The sequence below is a fragment of the Crocodylus siamensis genome, chromosome 1, assembly GCF_052110815.1.
Source record: "Crocodylus siamensis isolate JL-2025a chromosome 1, ASM5211081v1, whole genome shotgun sequence".
NCBI lineage: Eukaryota > Metazoa > Chordata > Crocodylia > Crocodylidae > Crocodylus > Crocodylus siamensis.
The window spans coordinates 125,284,220-125,306,732 of record NC_143395.1 but is presented as its reverse complement, the minus strand read 5'-3'; the positions used below and the strand labels follow the sequence as shown (position 1 = coordinate 125,306,732).

Here is a 22,513-nt window from a genome sequence, read left to right as displayed (position 1 = left end):
TTATCAAAATGTTGTAGACCCTTTTTTTCCTTTTGGTGACTGACACTTATCTAAATAAAAGATCTGCAAGCTGACAAGGAATTAGAAGTCAAGTGATTTGTGTTGTGTGGGATGTTTTCACCCCAGCACACCAGCCTGATGTGTGCTAAGACTGCAGCATAGTCCCACTTGCACATTCTTGCGTTTGAGTAAGAATGTTGATGCCTTGCAGCTTTACAGTGAAGTCTCCTTGCAGCTATGCTTACTCTGTTAACTGGGGAGGACAGAAAGTGAAAATGCTGCTTGCAAAGTGGCGATGGGGGAGGGACAGGGACTGAGATGAAGATTTGGTTTAGAGCTCTTTGAGCATCAAGAAAAAAAGCATTTGACAGGGAAGTGCTACCCTTATTCTGACACTGGGTCTGCAGTAAGGAAGCATCACACTCGCCAAGTTACCACTAATTCTAATACAGCTTCTGCTGAGACTTGCATGTAGCTAACATATACACCATAGGAATTCTAATCAGACAGGGCTTTCTAACCGTGTTTACGCTTGTTCATCTTGATGGGTCAGAATTGTTGGTATAAGCCAGGGCTTTGTCAAGCACTTGATGGACTTGTATCATGTAATGCTGCCACCCAGCCAGGGGGGTGATTGCAGGGAATGTGGCTGCAAAAGAATTCCTACATCACAACAACCCAGCAGTTGTGAATGGAGGGAACATGCAGTTCCCTCCCTCTATCCACTGCTCGAACAATTTCTCAACACCGTGCAGAGCCTGGCTCTAGGGTGGAAGTGATTGTTTTCAGATGGTTGGCAGAGCATCACATCCCACCTTCTGAGCTGGAATGGAACAAGGAGCAAGCAACTCTCATTAGTCAGACAATGCAGCTTGCTTGCCGGTAACAGTAGAGACCATGTAGATTACATGTTGAGGTCATTACTCCATTGCAATCAGCAGGTGTGCCAGCAGCAGGGCGGCACATGTGAGCTAGCTGTAATCCAGCTATAGCAGAGTAACAATAGTAATTAAGACACAGGCTTCAGCTAGCTGAATAAGCACCCAAGGTCCCTGGTGGGCTTGCACTGAAGCCTGTGCTACCACATTTCTACTGCTGAATTACAGGCTCCTGGTCAGAGACTTACAGCTGGAGTGATGTTTAAATACTCCAAAGCTATTAAATGGACCTGTCCTCCATATTGGCTAATGTAGTAGTTGCCACAACTATTTTTCCAGATCGCTAACTGGCAGGTAAGTACTTATGATATCATATTTATAAAACATAAGCCACAGAAAGGGTGGGAGGGAGGGCAAGGCCAAAATCTGGGCTAAACTATTTGATTTGGAGTTGGACCATTTCACTTTTTTTCCCCGTTGTGCATTACAGTAGAACTCACTTGAGTTGGGGGGGGTGTTCCTTTACCCACTCTGCAGTATTAAACTGACCAATATTTCCTTTTATCACTAGCTTTTTTTCATGTTAAATAATTTCCCATTGTGCAATATACAGCAGTGCTTCAGCATGGTGGGAGAGATGGAAAGTAGTGTGTCTAATGAAGAATATTGGGACATGGCCTTAATGTCCTCCATCCTTGGCCTCCCTCTATACAAGGAAGCCAGCTGTGACTTCTGTAAATGCTTACAACTACAGGGAAAGGCCTTCTTTCCCCTATCAAAGCAATTTAGCTTCTGAACCACAGTAGCAGTTTTGAGAAACAATACTAAAGAAGACCTTACAAAGTTAAACCTTCCCTTTTGGTAACAAGATTTACACAGTTGCACCATTTAATCCCATTATACTCTAACTTGAGAAAGAGAGGGGACTGTATCTGATCTGAGCCCTGACAAACATCTTCCCAGTGGTGGTCATACTTAAATCACCTACTGCCTCTTTCAAAGTAGTGCTCCTAGGGTGTGAGACTAGCAACAATCTATTAGTCTTGCTCAGTCTTTGTTACACTGCTGTTTTGCTTACAGGTATAGGCTGCTGTTTATAGCTTCAAATGAAACAAAGCCCTGTTCAGTTTTTTTTGCTTCTGAAGTTTCTAATGGCAGTTTTCTCAAAATTCCCAAAGAAAGTTGTATAACTTAGGATTGTCCACTCCTTGCTTCCTTCTACAAGTCTCCTTTCAAAGGGTAGAGGTTTCTTCCCAGAAAGCAAAGTCCTCATTGTTTAGCCATGGCTGGAGCATGTTCTGTATAGCCTTGCATGTTCAACCCCATCTGCCATACTTGCCTCATCAGCAGGCTGAAGATATTCTTGCCATCCAGGTACTATTAAGATTTAAACACCCCTTTATTTGACTGCAGAGCCAGGGTAATGTCCATCCAGGTATTTGGTCTGCTGAGTATTCTTTGCCAAAGAACTTTTGCTTGGGGATTGGAGGCTGTGGAGCCGATTGGTTCTTCTGCAAGGAAGTCCAAGCAAAAGGGTAAGGCTAAGTGTTACATAAATAGGGTGACTACTTGGGATTTCTGAGCCCAGCTCTACATCTTTGCTTGCCCCAATTAATATACAATCTCTGTTTTTCCACCCCTTCTAGCTTGTGCTTATTATAGAAAAACTAAATGGGAACAGATTCTCAGGAGCAGTTTGTGGTTAAGACAACTGCTAGCCTTAGAGATGTAGAGTTGGCTTGGGCCTGCTTTCCTAATAGGTGTCCCCCTAAAATCTAGTGATGGTGATTTTAAAATGGTCATTATTTCACTGGTAGTTACACAGCAGTCACTTAGCCTACTACAACTCTGGCTCTAAAGCTCCTCCCTTGTCTGGCCAAATGCCTTCTATGCTTCTATGCGGGTTGTTCTGAAAAGTACAGCTGGAAGGGACCTCCAGAGTCTAGTCTAACTCCCTGCCTGAAGCAGGATCATCCCCATCCAAACCTATTGTCTAACTTGGGGGTGCTCAGCTGCTGGCCTGTGAAGCCATAGCAGCTGGCCTGCAGGAATCCCCATGAGTCAAATAGTTGGCAGTGGGGAGCAATGGAAGCTTAACAAGCCAAATCCAGTACTTCCTGGGCCATTGCTACACAGCAGGATCAGGGCTGGGCCCAACCCCCAACACATCCAGATCAGGCCAGGCTGCTCCCTATTCCTGCCCCTGTCCTGCACATCTGTTCAGAATTGGGAAGCCCTGCACACGGTTACCCGAGCACTCTTGGCCACGAATGCCCTGGCTATAGAACATTAGTGTTGGACTGATTATCTTTGTGTTTCACTGTAAAAGTACAGTAGTAGTTGCTCTGGAAATCCTGCCAGGAGACAAAGCAGGCTCAGAGCAGCTCCAATTAATGTTTCAGGAATAATGGAGAGCCTAATGGGTCAGTTCCTGAAAGGGGTGATTAGATAAGTAAATAGCAGGTCTGCAGGTGTGGCATGCCAAACTAGGAGTCTACAAGCTTAATGCAGGCTCAGTCTTGGAAAAGGAATGTATTTACAGAAGTGGAGACAATAAGCTATCCTGACCCTAGGACTGCCCGTGTGTTTGTGTGGTTATTCACTGACTTCAACGGGGCCCCATACAAGAACATGCATGAGTGTTTGTAGTAGCACCTGGAAGCCTCATTCCAGGTTAGTGCTAAGAAATGTACAACCTCAGGCTTTGAGCAGGTAATGTGAATGCTATTTTATCATGTAAACTGAGTACTAGGGCTTTTCCATTCGGCTTCACATTTAAATAATAAAAGGACTTACGTGTGCTAAGCCTGGCTCCCCCCAGAAATCGGTCACTTAAGCCAAATGATGCTTGGTTCCAGATGGTCAGATCTAGATAAGCGCCCTGGAGCTGAGATGGGGTAACACCATCAAAGACAAACAAGTGCTTCCAGTGAGGGCAGGTTTCTTTCCTCAGGACAGGAGACTTCTGTTTTAACTCACGTTGGTCAGGGAGGACCAGGCAACTTCCAAAAAGGAATGAAAAAAATAGATGCTCAGTGAGGTTGTTGCCCCGGCAGGTATATTGCAGCGGTAGAAAACAAAGCATTTCCTCTAATCCCCTCAGGCCCCTCTCACTGTTCTGCCTTGTATATTAAGCACTCCCTTGCAATTAATCCATGTTCTTATTGATTTCACTAGGCATAAGACTGAGTTTTCATTATCATTCTGCTTGTCAGTGACCACTATAGTAAACCCTTGGCCCTGAACCCACTAAACCATCCAGCAGTATCTATATAAGAACAGTGAAAACTGCTATTCTTGATGAAGAAACTGAGACCATTTCACTGTGGCTCTAAGCCACATCTGATAAGAATGCCATATAAGACTTAGTACAAACCCTCAGTGTATTGCTGCAGTCCAGCATCTTGCTTCCAGCAGCATCCCATGCTTGATAGTAGGCATGTAAAAATGACCCTATGTACTAACTAGGTAGGGTGTACCTGGAAGAAAGAGCTCCCTCCTGGCCCCTGAAGTGATAAGAGTATATATCATATGCTCTGCTTCCATTCTAGGCTGGAAACAAGATGTTGTCTTTGTGCCACCATAACAATTTTTACAGTGGCACAAAGCAAAAGCAAATATAAATCCATGATCATAGTCATGCCACAAATGTCTTTGTGACCATGATAAAAGGGAATAATAATTCTTGCCACTTTTACATTACAGAAGTCTTATTTGGTTTATGGTGGGAGAGTACAGGCAGCCTGAAGCTCCCCACACTCTCCAACCTCCCCAGGCAGGTTTGAGAGGCCCAGTCGTGTGCACCTCAGGAATTCCCATGGAGAAGTGGGCCGCTCAAACCCCAAGAACTCCTGCCCAGCTTTCCCCACTTGCAGAGATTTGCCCTGGAGATTCCCACGGGGTCTCTCAAAGTGGGAAACATTGCCTATTGTCCCACATTTTGCCCAATGAAGTGGATCAGCTGAGCTGGGACACATCCCAGCTCAGCTGACTCGCTTAATTTGGCAACAACTATTTATACCCTTAGTTTGCACAGTGGGAATGTGCTGTCAGGAAAGTCATATAGAACTATGGCAAAATTGACCATGTACAGGTGTTTGTGATATGGTGACTGCCTATAACAGTGATTGTCTCTTTCATCTGTAGTGAAGTCTTTCATCAAGTGCAACCATTCCTACTCACTATGGCAAAGGCTGGATGGGGACATTTCTGTAAATGTCACCTACATCAGTTACAAGCACTTTAACAGTCATGAACAAACAAGTCTTAAAAGGCCTAGAATAAGGAGGATACTAAATTCTCTCTCACAGCAGGTCCAAAACGGCAATTAATTCTGCAACAATGCAAAAAAATTCATGAAGCAAGACATGAGTGTGCCTCCTCTCTTCTGATTTAGGATCATATTTCCTAGCTGTGAAACCTCAATATTCAAAACTGGTTCAATACATTTCAGTAAATGTCAGAGTCTCTTCAAGTTCCAAGGCCCTGTTCAGAAAGGCTGAGGGCCAGATTATAGAGCCTTTACTTATGCTGGCAGACACAGAAGTCAAGCTAACAACCTGGATAAGTGCTCACCATTGTGAGAAACGATCTAGCCCAGAGCATATCCATAAAGACCCTTCATCTGAAGGTCCAGTCCCTGCTAACACTCAGCTCAGTACATAATATTTTCAAAAATTCAGAATCTGAAGTGTTAAATCTCTGACATACCCTTTTACAAATGAATTTAGGCTGCCAACAGATCTTAACACAGGCAAGTTCTTGGCCTCAAGTACTACGAGGTGAAGCTGGCCACTGTGAGCTGCTCGGTCTTCTGTCCCTAAAACACAAACATTGCTTCCCATTAGTGACCAGTAGGAACAAATGGTTGACTAGTTAACACAGTACTAAAGAAGAAAAGGAAAGATACTAAACACTGGTTCTGAAGTGAGGGAGCACAATATCTTCTATGCTTCTGTAAACTGCAGATGTAATTTAGTATGAAAAATCTGAAGCTCTGAAGTCACTTCTACAGTGTGCAGTTGGCATGATGACAGGGAAATGTAACTATGCCAAGCTGGTCCAAAAAACACCCAGAGCCCACAAGCTGCAATTGCTAAGATCAGATACAGCCAATTCATCCACAATACTTGCATTCTGAAGCAGCAGCATCAGATGGTTCATTCCCAGTCTTTGCTGTCACTCTCTTCTCTTAGAAGTGCATTTATAAAGCAAATAGCATAAAGGAAAATGAAAATTAGAGAAAGAGGAAGGAGAAGGAGCTCTGAATCAGGAGAAAGACTGGGGTTAACAGGGGTGGGCAAAATGCGGCCCACAGGCCAGATGTGGCCTGCCAAGCCATTCTGTCCGGCCTGTGGGGCCTCTAAAAAATTTAGAAAATTAGTATTACTCTACCTTGGGCTGCCTATCATGCAGCCCTCAATGGCTTGCCAAAACTCAGTAAGGAGCCCTCTGCCCAAAATCACTGCCTGCCCCTGAGTTAGAATATAGAGAGGGAAGATTGGGATCAAGAGAACAGACCAGAGAAAGAAATAAAACTTACAACTGGGTTTGATCCTTCCTCTAGTTCTTCCTGTTGCTATGGGTGGCTGCGCCTAGGTTTCCTGTAGGTGTTTAGCAATACCAAATGTGTGTAACTTCCTTAAGAATCCTACCCTGCAGTACCTGCCATTATGCAGCAAGCTGGAAAGGGAAGTTTCCCCAGACACCTACCTCAGCAGATTTTCCTTGCTCCATCACTGACCACTCCACTTCCAAAAACTGAATCCCAATCGATGTTAAAATTTAAACAAACATAAAGACCTTCAAGGGAAACGTCTGAAGGAAGAAGCCAAAAACTCAGGCCTGTACCTAGAAGACATTTCCGTACCTCCCAGTTTGTCATTACTGATAATTTAACTACAGAGAGGAATAACTGGATCTCCCCAGACAAGGACAGAGGTGCATTGGCAGAGAACTGTGCAGGCACAAAACTGTGCAGCATCTCAGTGCACCAGGCTACAGGCATTGTAAAGTGGGCTACTTTTGTATCAGCTTTTCTTTAAAAGAGGGAAGGAAGTGAGATTGACACAAGTCTGGATTTCAAACACTTTTACCAAATGTTTGTTTTATTTGTAAAATAAATACAACACAATCCACAATTTGCAGTATCTACTGCATCAAGCAGAGAGAACCAAACACAAATGCTTCCCTGTGTGTCTGTTTCCATCAGCAGGGAATTTCACGTACTGCTGAAATACTATGTACCTTCCATCATGTGCTCTTCATACTGGAATTTTTCAGGCGGGGATGGTAAGCACATTTTTGCACGCACAAGAAGGTCTCCACTGTACTGAACTTGATTGTCTTCAGGCTTTTCAGGATGAAAAGGAACACACAAAGGCCTGTATTACTACAAAAATACTATACAGCCTCTCCTCTCTATTCTTCACTGTCTGCCTGTCACTGCACTGCACCCACTCACATGCTGGTGTGACAAGACTGTCCTGCTACATCAGTTTCATTTTTCCCTCTCCATGATGTACACAGGGTGGTCTCTTCTACAGCTTTCACTATATACCACTTTTTTTTTAAATCTTTTGGAAAATTAAAAATAATAATTTTAACCTAAGGCCCAAGAATCACCTTAGCTTTGAGCTGGTACCAGTTGTATGACTGCATTGAATTGTCTTCAAAATTCCAAGACGACAGTGGGACAAGCACCTCTCCAAGAAACACCCGATTCTTGAACACACCTGCATGCCAGACAGATATCTGAAGCTGTCGAGTTTCCAGCTGGGAGTAGTCAATCGTATACTAGAAAGATCAACAGCATTTAATAGGCAACATGCAGGACTAATAGAGGCAGACCTTCACAAACACAATCCAACCCCAGCACCATCCTCCCACCCAAGTCAGGACAATATCCAGCTTTAGCCCTGGAGCAACTAACAGGCAAACTCAGCTGTGTCATCCAAGATGTGTTTCAGCAGCTTGCGTATTGCCTCCCCTAATCCACTCACCTCTGTAATGGCTCCATATTTGCAGAACACTGCATTCACTCACATTTATTATTAATAAATAAATAAATGAACGAAGAGGACAATATTTGAAAAACTGCCTGGGGAACACCTACAATTGCAAATCCTACATTTTTTAAAGTTTACATAGCTTTTCATCCTTTTGCTATGTTTTTACACCTTCTTCAGGTGGGACAGTAATATTAGATAGGCCAAGGTCATCATATCACTTGCCTGTGTCCTCCTGTTTTCCTTGTAGAAAATTAATGTTTAAGTGAATTATTCGTAAGACGTAAACAATAGCTCTAGTCATATTGAGTGGATTCTCTTTTCCCCTACACTCTTTTGCATTGCTCTGGATGAACTTCTGTCCCAGACCCCTTCCTGGTGTAAGTTAAATCAGAGTCCCCCAGCATGCTTTTCAGCCCTGGGCTGGGCTGTCTGCTCCAGAGAGCAGGGCTGGCCCTGCCCCTCTGCGCTCTAGGCCGGGGCGGAGGCATGGCCAGACACCAGCCGGCATGGCCCCCTGAGGCAAAGGGGCAGGAAGGGAGTTCATTCTCCCTCCCTCCCCTCTCCCCTTGGGGGACTGCAGCTGGCTGGGGTGAAGCAGCCCCTGTCAGTGTCCTTCCCCTCACCACTCCAGCAGCAGTGGCAGCAATGTTACCAGAGTTGTCCACCATGGCACCGTCATCTATCCACCTTGCCCAGGGCTGAAGGTAGGGTTGGGACCAGGGCTGTGGGGTTGAGACAGGCCAGCCCACAAGCACTGCTGAGGTCAGAGCCCTTCTCAGACAGCTGCAGCTTGGGCTAGGGCTGCAGGAGCTGTGCACCCCAACTGCTCAGGGCTCCCCGCACCCAGGTTGGACTGGTCTGTCATGGACCTGCAGCTGGCTAGGAAGGGCCCTACCCCGCAGCCCAGGCCAGCCCCTCTGTGCCCACACTCAGCAGCACCCACAGCCAGCCCAGCTCAGCCCCAGGCAAGGTGGGTAGATAGTGGGACCAGTCAAGCCCAGGTCACGGGGGCAGAGCCCTTCTCAGCTGGCTGTGGCTCCATGACAGCCCGGCGGCCCAGTGTGCACGAGTGGCAGCTGGCTAAGCAGTAACATGGAGGCAACACCACTGCACCTGGAAGCGGGCACCTTGGCAGCCAGACTGGCCACCCACATGGGATGAGTCCTTCATGCCTGCAGCTCGGAGATGCTGGCGAGCCCAGAGCCCACCAGCCCCCCACTACGGTGGCTCATGTGCCCACAGCAGCAGCCACCATGCTCTCTGCACGATGCTTGCTTGTCTGTCTCATGGGGAAGCTACAGATGGATGAACAAGCATGGTGCAGGTGGCACAGAGCGGCAGTTGCAGGCACACAAGCCCCCGCAGTGGGCGGCTGCTGCGCTCTGGGCCCACCAGCACCTCCAACCTGGCCTGGGCAGCCGTGGGCTTAAAAGACTCATCCCATACGGCCAGGCCAGCTGCCAAGGTGCACGCTACACCAGTGTCACACCTCTGCATCAGCCACCACCCATGAACACCAGCCTGGTCTGTCATGGAGCTGCAGCCAGCTGGGAAGGACCCACTGTCCATCCGCTTCACCCAGCGCTGAGCCAGGCCAGCTGCAAGTGCTGCTGAGAGCAGGTGCAGAGGGTCCGGCCCAGGCTGAGCCAGGCTACAGAGGCAGGGCCCTTCCTAGATGACAGTAATTCCATGACAGCCCAGCCCAGCCTGGGCGCGGGGAGCCAGGAGCAATCCGGGTGCAAAGCTCCCATGGCCCCAGCCCAAGCTGCAGCCAACCGGGAAGAGCCCTGCTGCTGCAGGCCAGTCCAGGCTGGCCCCTCCATGCCTACCATCAGCAGCGCCCATGGGCTGACCCAGCTCAGCCTCACAGCCCCAGCCCCAACCTCATTCCCAAGTGAGGTGGGCAGATGGAGGTGCCATGGTGGCAAGCTCTGGCCACGCCCCCCACCATGTGAGCACCCAGCAGGACAGAAAGTCAAGAGAGGAGAGACGGGGGAGTTTAATTCCCCCCCACTTCACCTGATGCACTGCCCTGGCCAGTGTCTGGCCGTGTCCGTCCGTCCGTCCTTCCCCCGCCTCCGCCCCTGGGACAAATCCGGCAAGGGCTGCCAGCCAGGGTGTGGGTTTAAACCCCTCCTCAATCATACTCAGCAGCCTGCCAGTACCTAGCCATGCCCCCCCTTCACCCTGGGTCAGCTTTCCCTCAGCCTTGCAGCTGCTGTGGAAACAAAGGGAAAGTTCACTTTAGTGTCCCCCAGTTTCTAGCCTGAGCCACTGTAGGCATGTGGCTGCATTTCCAGAATCAAAAGTGAATGTCTATTCACCTGCAAATCAGTTCAGTCTATGCAGGTTAGACTAATCTATAAAGGTTGAATCAATTCAGCCTCGGGCTTATAGTTTCATAGTTTCTAGGGTCGGAAGGGACCTGAGCAGATCATCTAGTCTGACCCCCTGCCATGGCAGGAAAGAATACTGGGGTCAAACGACCCCAGCAAGATGTGCATCCAACCTCCTCTTAAAAACCCCCAGGGTAGAAGCCAGCACCACTTCTCTTGGAAGTTGGTTCCAGGCCCGAGCCCCCCTGACCGTGAAGTAGTGCCTCCTGATATCTAACCTAAACCTACCCTCTGCCAGCTTGTGACTGTTATTCCTGGTCACTCCTGGCGGTGCTCGGGGGAACAGTGACTCCCCCAATGCCTGCTGATCCCCCTGACTAGTTTATAACAGGCCACGAGATCCCCCCTCAGCCTTCTCTTTTGGAGGCTGAACAGGTTCAGGTCCTGGAGCCTCTCCTCATAGGGCCTGCCCTGCTGTCCCCTGATCATACGAGTGGCCCTCCTCTGGACCCTCTCCATGCTGCCGACATCCCTCTTGAAGTGCGGCACCCAGAACTGGACGCAGTACTCCAGCTGCAGCCTGACCAGTGCCACACAGAGGGGGAGGATCACCTCTTTGGACCTGCTCGAGATGCATCTGTGGATGCATGCCAAGGTGCGGTTGGCCTTCCTAACTGCCTCCCCACACTGCCGGCCCATGTTCATCTTGGAGTCAATGATGACCCCCAGATCCTTTTCCGCCTCCGTGCTGACAAGAGGGGAGTTCCCTAACCTGTAGGTATGGTGCCGGTTGTTCCTCCCAAGGTGCATCACCTTGCACTTGTCTCGTCCACCCACCCTTGTAACCTGTCTAGGTCTGATTGTAGCCTGTTGCATCCTGCCCACATCCTCCCACATCTTAGTGTCATCAGCAAATTTGAACAGGGTGCTTTTTACCCCCTCATCCAAATCACTGAAGAAGATGTTGAACAGTGCGGGCCTGAGGACCGAGCCCTGTGGAACCCCACTGCCCACGTCCTTCCAGGTTGAGAAGGACCCATCCACTACCACCCTCGGGGTGCGGCCCTCCAGCCAGTTGGCAACCCATTTGACTGTGTGGGTGTCTATGCCACAGCCCCCATTTTCTTAATGAGAACGGGGTGAGAGACAGTGTCGAAAGCCTTCCGGAAGTCCAGGAAGACTATGTCCACTGCTACCCCTGCATCTAATGACCTGGTGATCTGATCGGAAAAGGCCACCAGGCTTTTTGAATGCTTGTGCTTAGCCTAAATGAACAAGTCCAAACACTGATGTATAAGGCATTAACTGTGTCACAGAGGAAGAGAAAAGCGAAAAGTGACATCTATAATCTATTATTTCTTCAACCTCAATAGGTACTGAATGCAGAAGTAATGATTCACTCAGCAAATGGCCAGAGACACTCCCACTGACATTCGGAAAAGAGAGATATTAGATCATATGGATAAAGTACAAAGTACTACTTGTCCTCTGCAATATACGTAAATTAGGTTTATATTGATAAATAGATAAGACCACTTCCTTTCACCATTTTTCAGATAGCATTAGCTAGAAACTACATCAGAATTCAATCAACAGTGTTTTCCATGGACACAGGGCGATATTTCTACAATATTACAACTTACTAATAAAGCTGTCCAGAAATATACACTCTCCTTCCTTTGTTCTCAGGGTTACCATCATATTTGCTGATGGTGATTTTCACTCTGATCTCTTAAACAGGCTGTGACCTAATCCTGAAAGCCTCTTCACAACTCTTGCAATCTGAATGGGAGTTCTGACCCCAGGCAGTTTGCAGGATTGGAGACTTTGCTAAGCAAAGGAGAACTCCCAGCCCACAAATGTTGACAAGTCACACCTTTAAAATTTCGTGGAATGCTGGATCCACTGTGCCCTTTCTGACAATGGTCTTCCTTTTGCTCCGAGGAGTTTTGTCAGGAAGCAAGTAGGTCTTCACATACCTGGAAGTGAGAAAGAAAGTAGGGTGGGGGGAAAGACCAAAATTAAGAAGAGTTCAACCTGAGAAGAAAAGGAAATTAAGCCAGCCTGCTTTTTTCATTTTATACTTAGTGCTGGTAAAGATTCAAATTAAGACTAAGGGAAGTCTGACATCCTGTCACCTATTTAGCTGATGAACAGACTAGAGCCATGCAAACTTCCCATATATCATCCAGTCGGAGTGTTTTGGTTTGGCTCTGATTTATACTAAACGGGCTACTGAGTTTTCATGCCCATTCAATCCTTAGCCTCTGCTGAAACTGCCAACAAGGAGGTCAGTTATTACCACCCTAGTAATGGTTTTGTGATGTGGACATCTGCTATGCACTGGAATGGGACCACCAACTGAACCAACTTTAGAAAGCCTGAAGTTGTCCAGTAAAAAAAAAATATTTTCATAATGGTAATATACCACTCCTGTATGATTAGGACATTCATTTTTTACTGTACTAATACAGTATAGTAATTCATTACTGTTTCCCATGCTGACTCATTTAGTAGCAAACAAGTAAGCCTTAAAGGGTAAGATTTTGAAGTGGGCAGCACTGTTCTAACTCAGATCCCATTGAAAGCAAAGCATTGATTGCAGTGGAAGATGAGCTGGGCCAACACTGAGAACTTAAAAAAAATCTAGGGTTACCATATTTCGAATTTCAAAAGAGAGGACCCCCCCTGTGGGGGGGTGAGGGGAAGAGGTACATGATGGGGATGGGGCAGTGATATGCTGCCTGCTCCCCTGGCTTCACTTCCGGCCCAGAGCCACTTTCCCACCCCCCAGCCCAGCTGGCTGATGCTGCTCACTCCTGACCCACAGCTCCATGATCCCCACTGGTGCCTCTCACTCCCAACCTGCAGCCTCTTTCCCACCCCCCAGCCTTGCTAGTGCTCCTCACTCCCAAATCTGAGTTGGTCTAATAAAAGATATTGGATTTACTCTAAAGATGATTAATGGCATTCTAGATTCCCAAATGCTACCAGAACCATCTTTTAATATGACAGCATGTTGTATTCAATTCATTATAGAATAACTCTGTTTAATCAGCCTCTGAGCTGTAGATCAGTCATCTCTCTCAGCAGCAACGTAGACCTTGCATTCCTTTCCCATGCTTCTCAAGCCCCTTTGAACTGTAAAAACCACTACTGTACCTGTGTGTGTGTTTAAAAGCTTAAGATTCCTACTGTATAAACATGAAGTAATACATTTATCAAGGAAACCAACCCACGTACAGCTCAGATTTCTAGCAGGACTGAAAGCCTGTTATAAACTTCTCACCACCTAAGTTTTGTTGCCTGTGTCCTAACTGCAACCAGTGCTCATACTTTTTCTGCAAAAAGAGCACTCAGTCTAGCCAATATGGAGTGTTATGTTCATTACATAAATCTTTCCACACAACTCCCTAGGCTTCTTGTGATTTGCATACTGTCTACACAACTAGGAAACTTCAGGAGTATTCAGTACTTATTAAACATTCCCTAACCACATAATTTCATTACCTGGCATCCCAGCCAGGCTTTTTGGTTTTTTGTCAGACAACTCATTTTTAGTTCCCTTCTCTGCAAAAGATGTTGCAGCAAATTCTTCCTGGTAGGATCTGAGCTGAACTCTGGAATTTTAGAATGCCGATTCAGACTCATTCATGTAGTGCATGATAGCAAGGTCAAGCATTAAACATATGGCTGAATACTCCGACTAGCAATTTTCCATGAATGATTTCTTCCATGGAAAGGCTGAGAGAATCATTCATAAACAAATTAACAAACAGGCAAGACATCATCTAAACGTTGCAAGCCTGAAAAAAAAAGTATGCTTACATCTTTCATCTGTAGAAAATGGGTATTCTTTGTATGTCCAATAACATATTACTATAGTTTGAAGTTACCTGCCTTTATATATCAAAACATCTTGCAAAATCTGGAAGTATTCCCCATGTTAATGATAGGAAAGATGAAGCACAGAAGTGTTAAATAACTCACCAGTGTCACACAGTGAGTCACAAGATGACTAGAAACTGTAAGAGATCTCTCAACTTTCTGCTTCATGTTGTAACCACTTAGCATGAGTGTACACATTTTTTGCAGGCATTGTTGGCCAATACATACATTTGTCCTGTATACAAAATGGCAGCTGGATATTACTCTGTGACACTTTAAGCTTATACATGTTTATTTTTACTTGCCTTGTTTTTTTTCCTGTCTTTTGAAACCAAAAATACTTACGGGTTACACTTTTTTTTCTTCTCCTCTCCATAAGCCAGATTCTTGCAAGCATTGATGCAGACTTCTAAAGTGCAGGTGTTGAAGATATATTTGATGGCAAACTCTATTTCCCCAGTGATGTTAGCCTTGTCAAAATTGTCAGCCTCAGTGCAAGTGCTGTTAAGGCTAAATAAACTCCCCTGACAAAAGACAAAGATCAAGGAAATGCAAGCTTGCATCCAATGAGATGGTAATTCTACATTTCTTGGTGCTAAATTGATTGTTAAAGCTATTGCAAGTGAATCTGACCCAAGATAATATGTACATGAAACTATTCTTTCACTATCTTTGCTATATGTATACTAGACCTTAACATTTGATTTTCTATTTCTCTATATAAAATGAACCATTTGTATATATTCATCTGCATGAGCTAAGGGCAGTATCTTCTTCTACAAATGACTGACTATAACTATCCTGCACATACCCATTTCTATACCTGGAAACTGACAACAATAAAATATGCAAACATAAAAAAATATTTTTAAAGCGAGACAAGGCTTCTCTGTGATACCTTTTATTGGACCAGCTGTACAGATGGAAGAGCTGTTGGACAAGCTTTCAGGCATCATAAAAGTGCCCATGGTCAGAAACATGTTTGATAGGAACATTACTGGACCTTATTGACTCCCATTGATGGTAACAGCAAATATGAAACATGTCCCTAAACTATCCTTTGGTGTGCAACCAAAAGTAAGGGATTCTGCCACAGTGCACAACCCCAGTGAGAAGAGCTCCTGTCTCCCCCCGCCCCTTCAGGGCCCTGGAGGAAATGCAGCAGAAGGTACTGCATCACTTATTAAATATTCTGTGGGCATCTCCAGTTGTCCACTGAGATCCATTCTAAATGACATCTGACATGGCTGGCAGGGTTTCGCTTCAGACACCTTCCCTGCCTTGCCACCACATTTGTCTGTCAATGCAAAGAGGAGGTGGATCCATAGTTTCACCTCTCCTCCCTGCTCCTTGGAGGAAGGAGGTTCTGACATGCAGCTCACCAGTGGAACAACTATGTCCAACACTTACACAAGGCATGAAACTAGGGTGAGGGAGCAACCTCTATGCTTCTTCACAGCCATATACACTCTGGGTGCAATCCAGCCCTTGTGATATCACGCAACGTTTTTAAAATCGAAACAGGCTTGGTCTCCGTTGACTTTTAATTATAGTCTTTAACACAATTACTCCCAGGTTTCTTTTTAAGTAATGGTTCCAGTCAGTGTCGCTAAGAAGTTGCTATTGCAGTAATTATCTCACACTAGCACCCTCACTGAATACTAAATCACTATTCTGTAAAACACACCCTCTGAAAAAACACCGTTCCACATAAAGCTTGGTTAACCAAGGAGTTTTTACTTTGCACGCCTTAGCAACTAGGAGTACAGGTTAATGTTTACAATAGATTACATGACATTTGCATGGAAGAATGATATTTAAATGTACACAGGTTTGCTATACAGTTCACACCAGTGACTTTGACTGAAGTCAAAGAAGTGACCTATGCAGTCTTATAAGCAAAACAGCGAACCATGGTTTTTTTTAAAGAAGGGTCAGTGTGAAAAGTGAAGTCCTGAGAGGAGCTACTTTGAAGCTGTGTACATAACATGTAAGCACATGGATGGAAGTCAGAGTGGAGTTTATTTGGTTGTAGCTTTGTTAAAAGCTGCTCCCCACTCATTGTACTGGATTTTTTAAACAAGGGAATAAAAAATATAAAAAATAAAAAAATAAAAACAAAAAAGGACTTTCTTTTTTTCACTATCACTCATCATGGCAAAAAGGAAGATGAATAGATTTTGTCCCTGCTTTAATATATTTTAATGACAATTTTGCAAGTTGGTCTAAAGTTTCTTTCATGGTATTTTCTTCTTAATCAAAAGAGGTAGGTCTATGCTAACCAGTGCTGTTCCGGTTAGGTAGCACTGTGCAAGGAGGGCAGGGTTGTTTTCAGCACACTGTGTTAATAAGCACCAGATGCTTGAACAACAACAAGCACTGCAAGCAAAGGATGTATACTTACACATTGCAAAGGAAATATAACATGTTATTAAGCGATCAGCAGGAGGCTGGTTTGGGTTGGCATGGCTCCAAAGAACCATATTATTCCACTTCCTTCTTAACACCAAGTGTGAAATGCCTAGGTGCTACAGGCCAAATCCTGCCTCACTGCTTAGAGACCTGAGTGCCATATACAGTTTTCAGGGGTCTAAGTGGTTAAACATATTTTTGCTTTCTCGTTACTTAGCAGCCTGAATTCCACTAAGACCCCTACATTCCCCATGTGCCTCCATTTCTTGTCCTACATGTCTAAGCTTGTTCTACTATGCATGTTTGGAAACACTCCAATACAGCTATTGAGATATGGTAACTCCATTTATGCTTTACTGGAATCCAATTTCACCCAGGACACCCAAAACTATCAGTAACAGTATCCATGACTAACATCAGACGGGGAACCCACTGCCAGGGCAGTCAAACATACAACCTGCAGGCCAAACCCAGCCCAAGGAACCATTTTACCCAGCCTGCAGGGCTCAGAGGGCCAGAAATTTTGGAGCAGGGCAAGTGAAGTCAGGGTCTGCTGGCAAGTTCCCAGTGATGGAGCCACTGCCAGGTCTGGATGCAGCCTGGGAGGCTCCCTGCATTTCAGATTCAGTCCATAAGAAGCCCCATGGTCTGCATCCAGCCGGGGGGCAGTGGCAGGGGGGCGGTGCTGAGGCAAGTTTGACATCCCTCCCTGCTTTACGTCAATACTTACATGTTTTACACCACTACAGAAGATAACATCACTCAGGGGACTAGAAGGAAGGTCTTCTCCTGGCCTGCAACCCTTTTTGGTAAAGACTGCATTGTTGTCTTTTGCACCAATGATGAGCTGCTGCAGGCTGGGTGCATTTTGAATCTGTAAGAGATGTAGTAACAAACGTACATGCGTTTTTTTGTTTGGTTGGTTGTTTTTCCACAGTAGTAATTCCACAGCTGCTGTACTGGGTGCTTCTATCCCAGGTAGGAGGGGGAAAGAAGCACAAAAAATAAAACACCCAAAAAAGCTTCCCCACTTAACACATGTTCCAGTTTGTGGGGGTGATCTGTGGGGAAAAGGTGCGTTGAGCATGAGAAGCGAGGTAGTACAATATATGAAATACATGCTCCTAAGGTCATTGAATAAAAACTGATAGTACTGGGAAAGAAGGAGGTCACTTTTAACAGATATTTGTATTAAAGAGAAAGAGAGTGGGTGGATTTCACACCTCAAGACTAGCAAATATATGACCTGCATGAGCTGCCAAAATCAGCTAATGTACTTTTGTCAGTTGTACCCATGCACCAGAAGGGAGAAGAACTAAGAACATAGACATCAGATAAGATGAAAAGGTACAATTATTTTGAAAACAGACTTCAACCTGAACAACAGCTTGAGGAACAGACAAACTACTATACTCTCATGAGCTGGATTAAATTTAATTCACACTGGTGGGTGTAGCAGCTGCCCTTCATTTCTGATAAATCCAAGAAACAGTTAAGGATAGTGCCAGAATATGCTTTGGGCACATAGCCCTGAGAAAAGCCCAGAAAGAGAGCCTTTTGTCCAAGTGCTGGCCATAAATGGGCATGGAAATGTGTTAAAAGAAACCAACACCGGTGGTCAGGAAAACAGGACTTCATGCATTCTTTGTAAATTAGCAGGGTTTCATTAAAGAATTACTCGATACTGACAACAGTTCTTCTCCTACCCGACACAATCTGCTTGACCATACACTTTAGCTAGTGCTTTGGAGCCACAAAAAAAAAAAAGAAGAGTAACTGTATTGTCTACTCTGCTAAATATAAAGCAAAAACCCTAAAGATGTTAGATGTCATGAGGTACAGTAAATACCAGTGCCATATCTTGTCATTTGATCTAACCTCCTGCATTAATTAGACCTCCTATTTAGCCTGTTCTTAATATCTGCGCCTGTGTGCACTAAGAGGGTGGTATTCAGTAATACCAACTCTCATGAAAAAATCACAAGACTCCTGATTTCCATGTCAAATTAACTCTGACTCATGATCGCCTAATAGAGAGATCAAATCTCAGGAATTTTCTTCTGGTGCGTGTAGAGAGTGCCAGACTGGTAAGTCTGTGGAGGAGAAGGGGCAGGAAGAGGGAGAAGGGGGGGGGGGGTGCAGATCGAGGCCTCTGTGGTGAGGGAGGGAGGGAAAGGGGCAGCGGCTAGGCTGAGCGGGGCCCCGGGGCCAAGGCAAGTCATGCAACAGAGCCATGGGCAGCTGTCTGTCTGTGTGCATGTGTCTGTGTGTTGGTGTGTCTGTCCCTCATGCCCAAGCCGCAGTCCCCCCAGCCCTGCTGTTGCCCCTCACTCCTGACCCACAGTACCCCATATTTTGCCCAGGTATGTGGGGACTCCCTCTCCCTCCCTCTCCCCAGGCTCCAAGCCCCACACACACACAGCCCCCACACCTTCACATATAACCCCCCCAAACACACACTTCAAAAACAGCATCTCATGATTTACATTCCAGATCTCTTGATTTTTAAGAGTTTGTCTCATGATTTTTGACACAGTGGGGTTGGCAATACTGGGTACCTGACTGCTGTTAACATATTGTGTAAGCCTCTTTGAGCCTTGTTTCTGGGTTTCTCCATCCGTGTAATAAGAATAAAAACAATTCTCCTTTTCCTTGGGATGTTGCAGAGCTTGTTTAATGTTTTTACAGTACTATGATATTCTGGCCCGAGAGGCAATAAAATGGCATGTTCTAAATCTTACCTCATGAAGTCAGATTTTGCATTGACCAGCTGTTACCATCAGAACATTTTCAGTCTTTTCTAAGTTAAATATGCTCTCCCCTCTCATCCCCCACCCCACTTTAACCCATATGGTCAAGCTTGCCAGATGGTAGTACAAACAGTGAAGTTCACTTGAGAGAGATGGATCTTACCCTTGGGACTAAAGCTCCAAAGGTGTAAGAAAGCAACCACCAGGGGCAACAGGATGCATGGGGGCAGTGGCAACTCCTGGCTGCTCCTGTCCTGCCAGCATGATTGTGCAACTATGGTAGCAACTGATATTTTTCTGCCCCTTAAGTCAGTGCCTGGGGCAGCTGCTGCAGTTGCCCTGCCCTAGTTATGCTACTCTGAAGTCCTGCTTTGAAAGACAAAGCTAAGATCAGCATCAGAGGATTCGATATTTATTGTTTCTCAGTTGTATCCAGGTTTTGCTCACGTCCCAAAAAAAAATACTTCCTCCCCTCAAACATCACTCCTGCAGCCTCAGATCTAAAAATTAAAGTGGGTTCTTTAAGATGTATGCATCCTGACAAGCAAAAGATTTTTATTCTACCCCCAAATAATCTGAGCAACTTATTTTTAAGGGGGTTTTCAGGTGTAACTAAGGACAGAATTTGGCCCACCCACTGCTATCCTATCAGTAATTCCACTGTTGAGGCATGAATTAAAAAAGATATTACCTCACTCCATCTGCATTGTGCCCACTCTACAAATCTAACAGGAGTAGAAAACAGTAATGTATATATATATATTCAAAGCAAATAACTATATCTCAACAAGCACAAAAATCAGGCATGTTAAATTAAGAAAATGTCATTTTGACACTGTCAATCTTCAGAATAGAACTATAGTTTGAGATCACTTTAAGACTTCTGGAAGAAGGAATACAAAGAATGAGATCTGAATAACAGAAAGGTGGCAACCTTGTTTGCACTGATAAAAGGAAGATAGCAAATCATACAGGAACTAGCAGATAAGGTGTTTGATAAAAATGAATGAACCAACTACACAGCAAAGTGTGAGACATGATAGATATGTCCACTAGAAAAAAAGATTTACAAAAATCAGAATGAAAGAAGATGCAGGAAAAAAAATAAGAAGAGTAATAGCTAAAGAATACATTTAGGAATTGCTGCATGAGTAAAAAAAAGCCAGAAGATGGGGAGAAAGGTGTGAGTTCAACTTTCCCCAGCACCAGAGAACATAGATAACAATGATACCTACATAAGGAAAAAAAAGAAAGATCAACCAAAACTCCAGTAAAACTTCACCCAAATCAGCACTAACTCCAGCAGACGTTCAGGGTTTACAGTCTGAGTGAGGGAAACAAGAGACTCTTGGTTTGCAAAAGCAAAGCCCTTACCGCACAATCAAGAAACGTGTTACCCTTCTCTCTCTCTCAATATAAAGTGCTGGTGTACCTTAAATACTTGAACATTTTAGGGGCTTAAAGTCATTAAAAATTGCAGGCCTATAGTTTGAGATCTACCACTGATATGCTTGGCAAATTACAGAATCCTCATTCCCCCTTAAAACATAACAGGGTGTGTGTTTAGTATGCAGTGGAAACACAACTATGGTATGCAGACAATTAGCCCACTAATTCCACCCATGCTGCTTCTCAGTGCAATGAAACATGGCAATGCTCTTTCAGGGGAAGCATATGTATGTTCTAGTCTCATACAATGAAAAAAAAAACCCCTACCATACTGACAGGGTCAGTCTTTCTGCTTTGAATAATATTTGTAACACTGTTTCAATTAATCCAATTAAAAAAAAACAGAGCAATTTTGCTTCATTTACACAAGTATAAAAGGATTTGTCACACCAAGTCAAATTATCAGTCCACTGAGTCTTGCATTCTGACTCTGAACCCAACCAGTATTTGAAGTTTTAGAGGAACATGAAAGCAGCAAGGTGACCGTGCAAGGTTATACTGAAAGGAGGGAGGGAGGAAAGAGGAAATTTCCTTCCTGATTCCTATTGTGAGAATTGCCCTAAAGCTAGAGCACTTACATAAAAGCCTATCATAACAACTTAGTACATGAAATCTATTTGCTTAAGTAGCTGTGGCAACTCAATGAAGGACTCACCACCTGGAAATTTTCAATGTATAAAGTTCAACCATTTGGGAGTAAAGTGCATATAAGGCAACAGTTCACTGTTCTACAGCAGCTCCGTACTTCCATCCCCACACAATAAAAAGAGTGAACGTGTATTTTGTTCATCATTTCAAAGACACCGACAGAGACAAGGCAGTGTGGTACCTTATAAACCAATTTGTTTGGAAAGGCATGAGCTTTCATGGGCTAACAGCCTACTTTATCAGATGGGAATAGGCCTTGTAAAATCTGACAAACTGGGGAATAAGTCTATGGAAAGCTAGGGCTTCTCTGAACAAGTTAGTTTACAATGTTTCACACTGCACTATCTTCTGCCAAACTTTAAACTAACATGGCTAACTACCCATCTCAAAGATACTAACAGTTAGTGACCAACAAGGGGAGAAGGGCAGAAAACTTTCTTTTACTTTCCTGTCCAAGAGTTCACACAAGAGCCAACAGCTCCCCTTGGCCGATTAGCAAATTACACAAGACGCCCCAACAGAACCAGCAGCTGTGCTCTGGTCCCCCTTTGTATCATTAGGACTAAATACAGGCAATCAAAAGGTGAATTAATCAATCTTCACAGGTTAGTCTAAACTGCATCAATTGAACCAACAAGTGACTGAACAGACATTCATTTTTGATTCCAGAAATGTAGCCACATGCCTGCAGGGACCCAGGCCAGAAGCCAGGGGCACTACAGCATACCTCCATGCTCACCTGGAGCAGACAGCTTGGGCCAAGGCTAACCCAACCACCTTTAAAAGGGGGGCAGGGTTGTGGGGGAGGTGCAAAGCATCCTGGGATGCCGGGGGACTGAAAGTTAACTTGAATCTGAAGAGAATCTGGAACAGACGTTCAATAAACTGATTTAACATAAATCAGTTAAGTCAGATACTACATCTACAAGTTTATCTTAAACCAGTTTCAGCCACTTTGAAAGTAGTTTATGTGCACAGAGCTTTCATCGTGTTGCAGATTTGAACCAGCTTCCAATCACTTATACCAGTGTAATTTTAGTCCCTAGCCTAAAGACTGAAGCAGAGCCAGGAGCAGACTGAAAGCACAATCACAGCAACCTGATGGCTGGCACAGCATGGGGCAAAGTGATTGCACAGCACTC

The 22,513-nt window shown here is 44.9% G+C and overlaps 1 protein-coding gene across 1 annotated transcript in view; it reads right to left on the bottom strand.

The window, feature by feature from the left end:
* Positions 1 to 223: 223 nt before the first annotated feature.
* The window catches only part of SYTL3 (synaptotagmin like 3), a 62,313-nt gene continuing 40,023 nt past the window's right edge, over positions 224 to 22,513 (bottom strand). Inside the window, exons 9-16 of the mRNA XM_090042211.1 lie at positions 17,255 to 17,398; positions 14,458 to 14,636; positions 12,101 to 12,203; positions 7,503 to 7,673; positions 7,125 to 7,230; positions 5,589 to 5,697; positions 3,675 to 3,880; positions 224 to 2,389 (exon numbers count right to left, since the gene is read on the bottom strand). Coding sequence (XP_089898337.1) covers positions 2,259 to 2,389; positions 3,675 to 3,880; positions 5,589 to 5,697; positions 7,125 to 7,230; positions 7,503 to 7,673; positions 12,101 to 12,203; positions 14,458 to 14,636; positions 17,255 to 17,398 — 1,149 coding nt within the window. The 3' untranslated portion in view covers positions 224 to 2,258. The remainder of the gene's footprint in view (positions 2,390 to 3,674; positions 3,881 to 5,588; positions 5,698 to 7,124; positions 7,231 to 7,502; positions 7,674 to 12,100; positions 12,204 to 14,457; positions 14,637 to 17,254; positions 17,399 to 22,513) is intronic.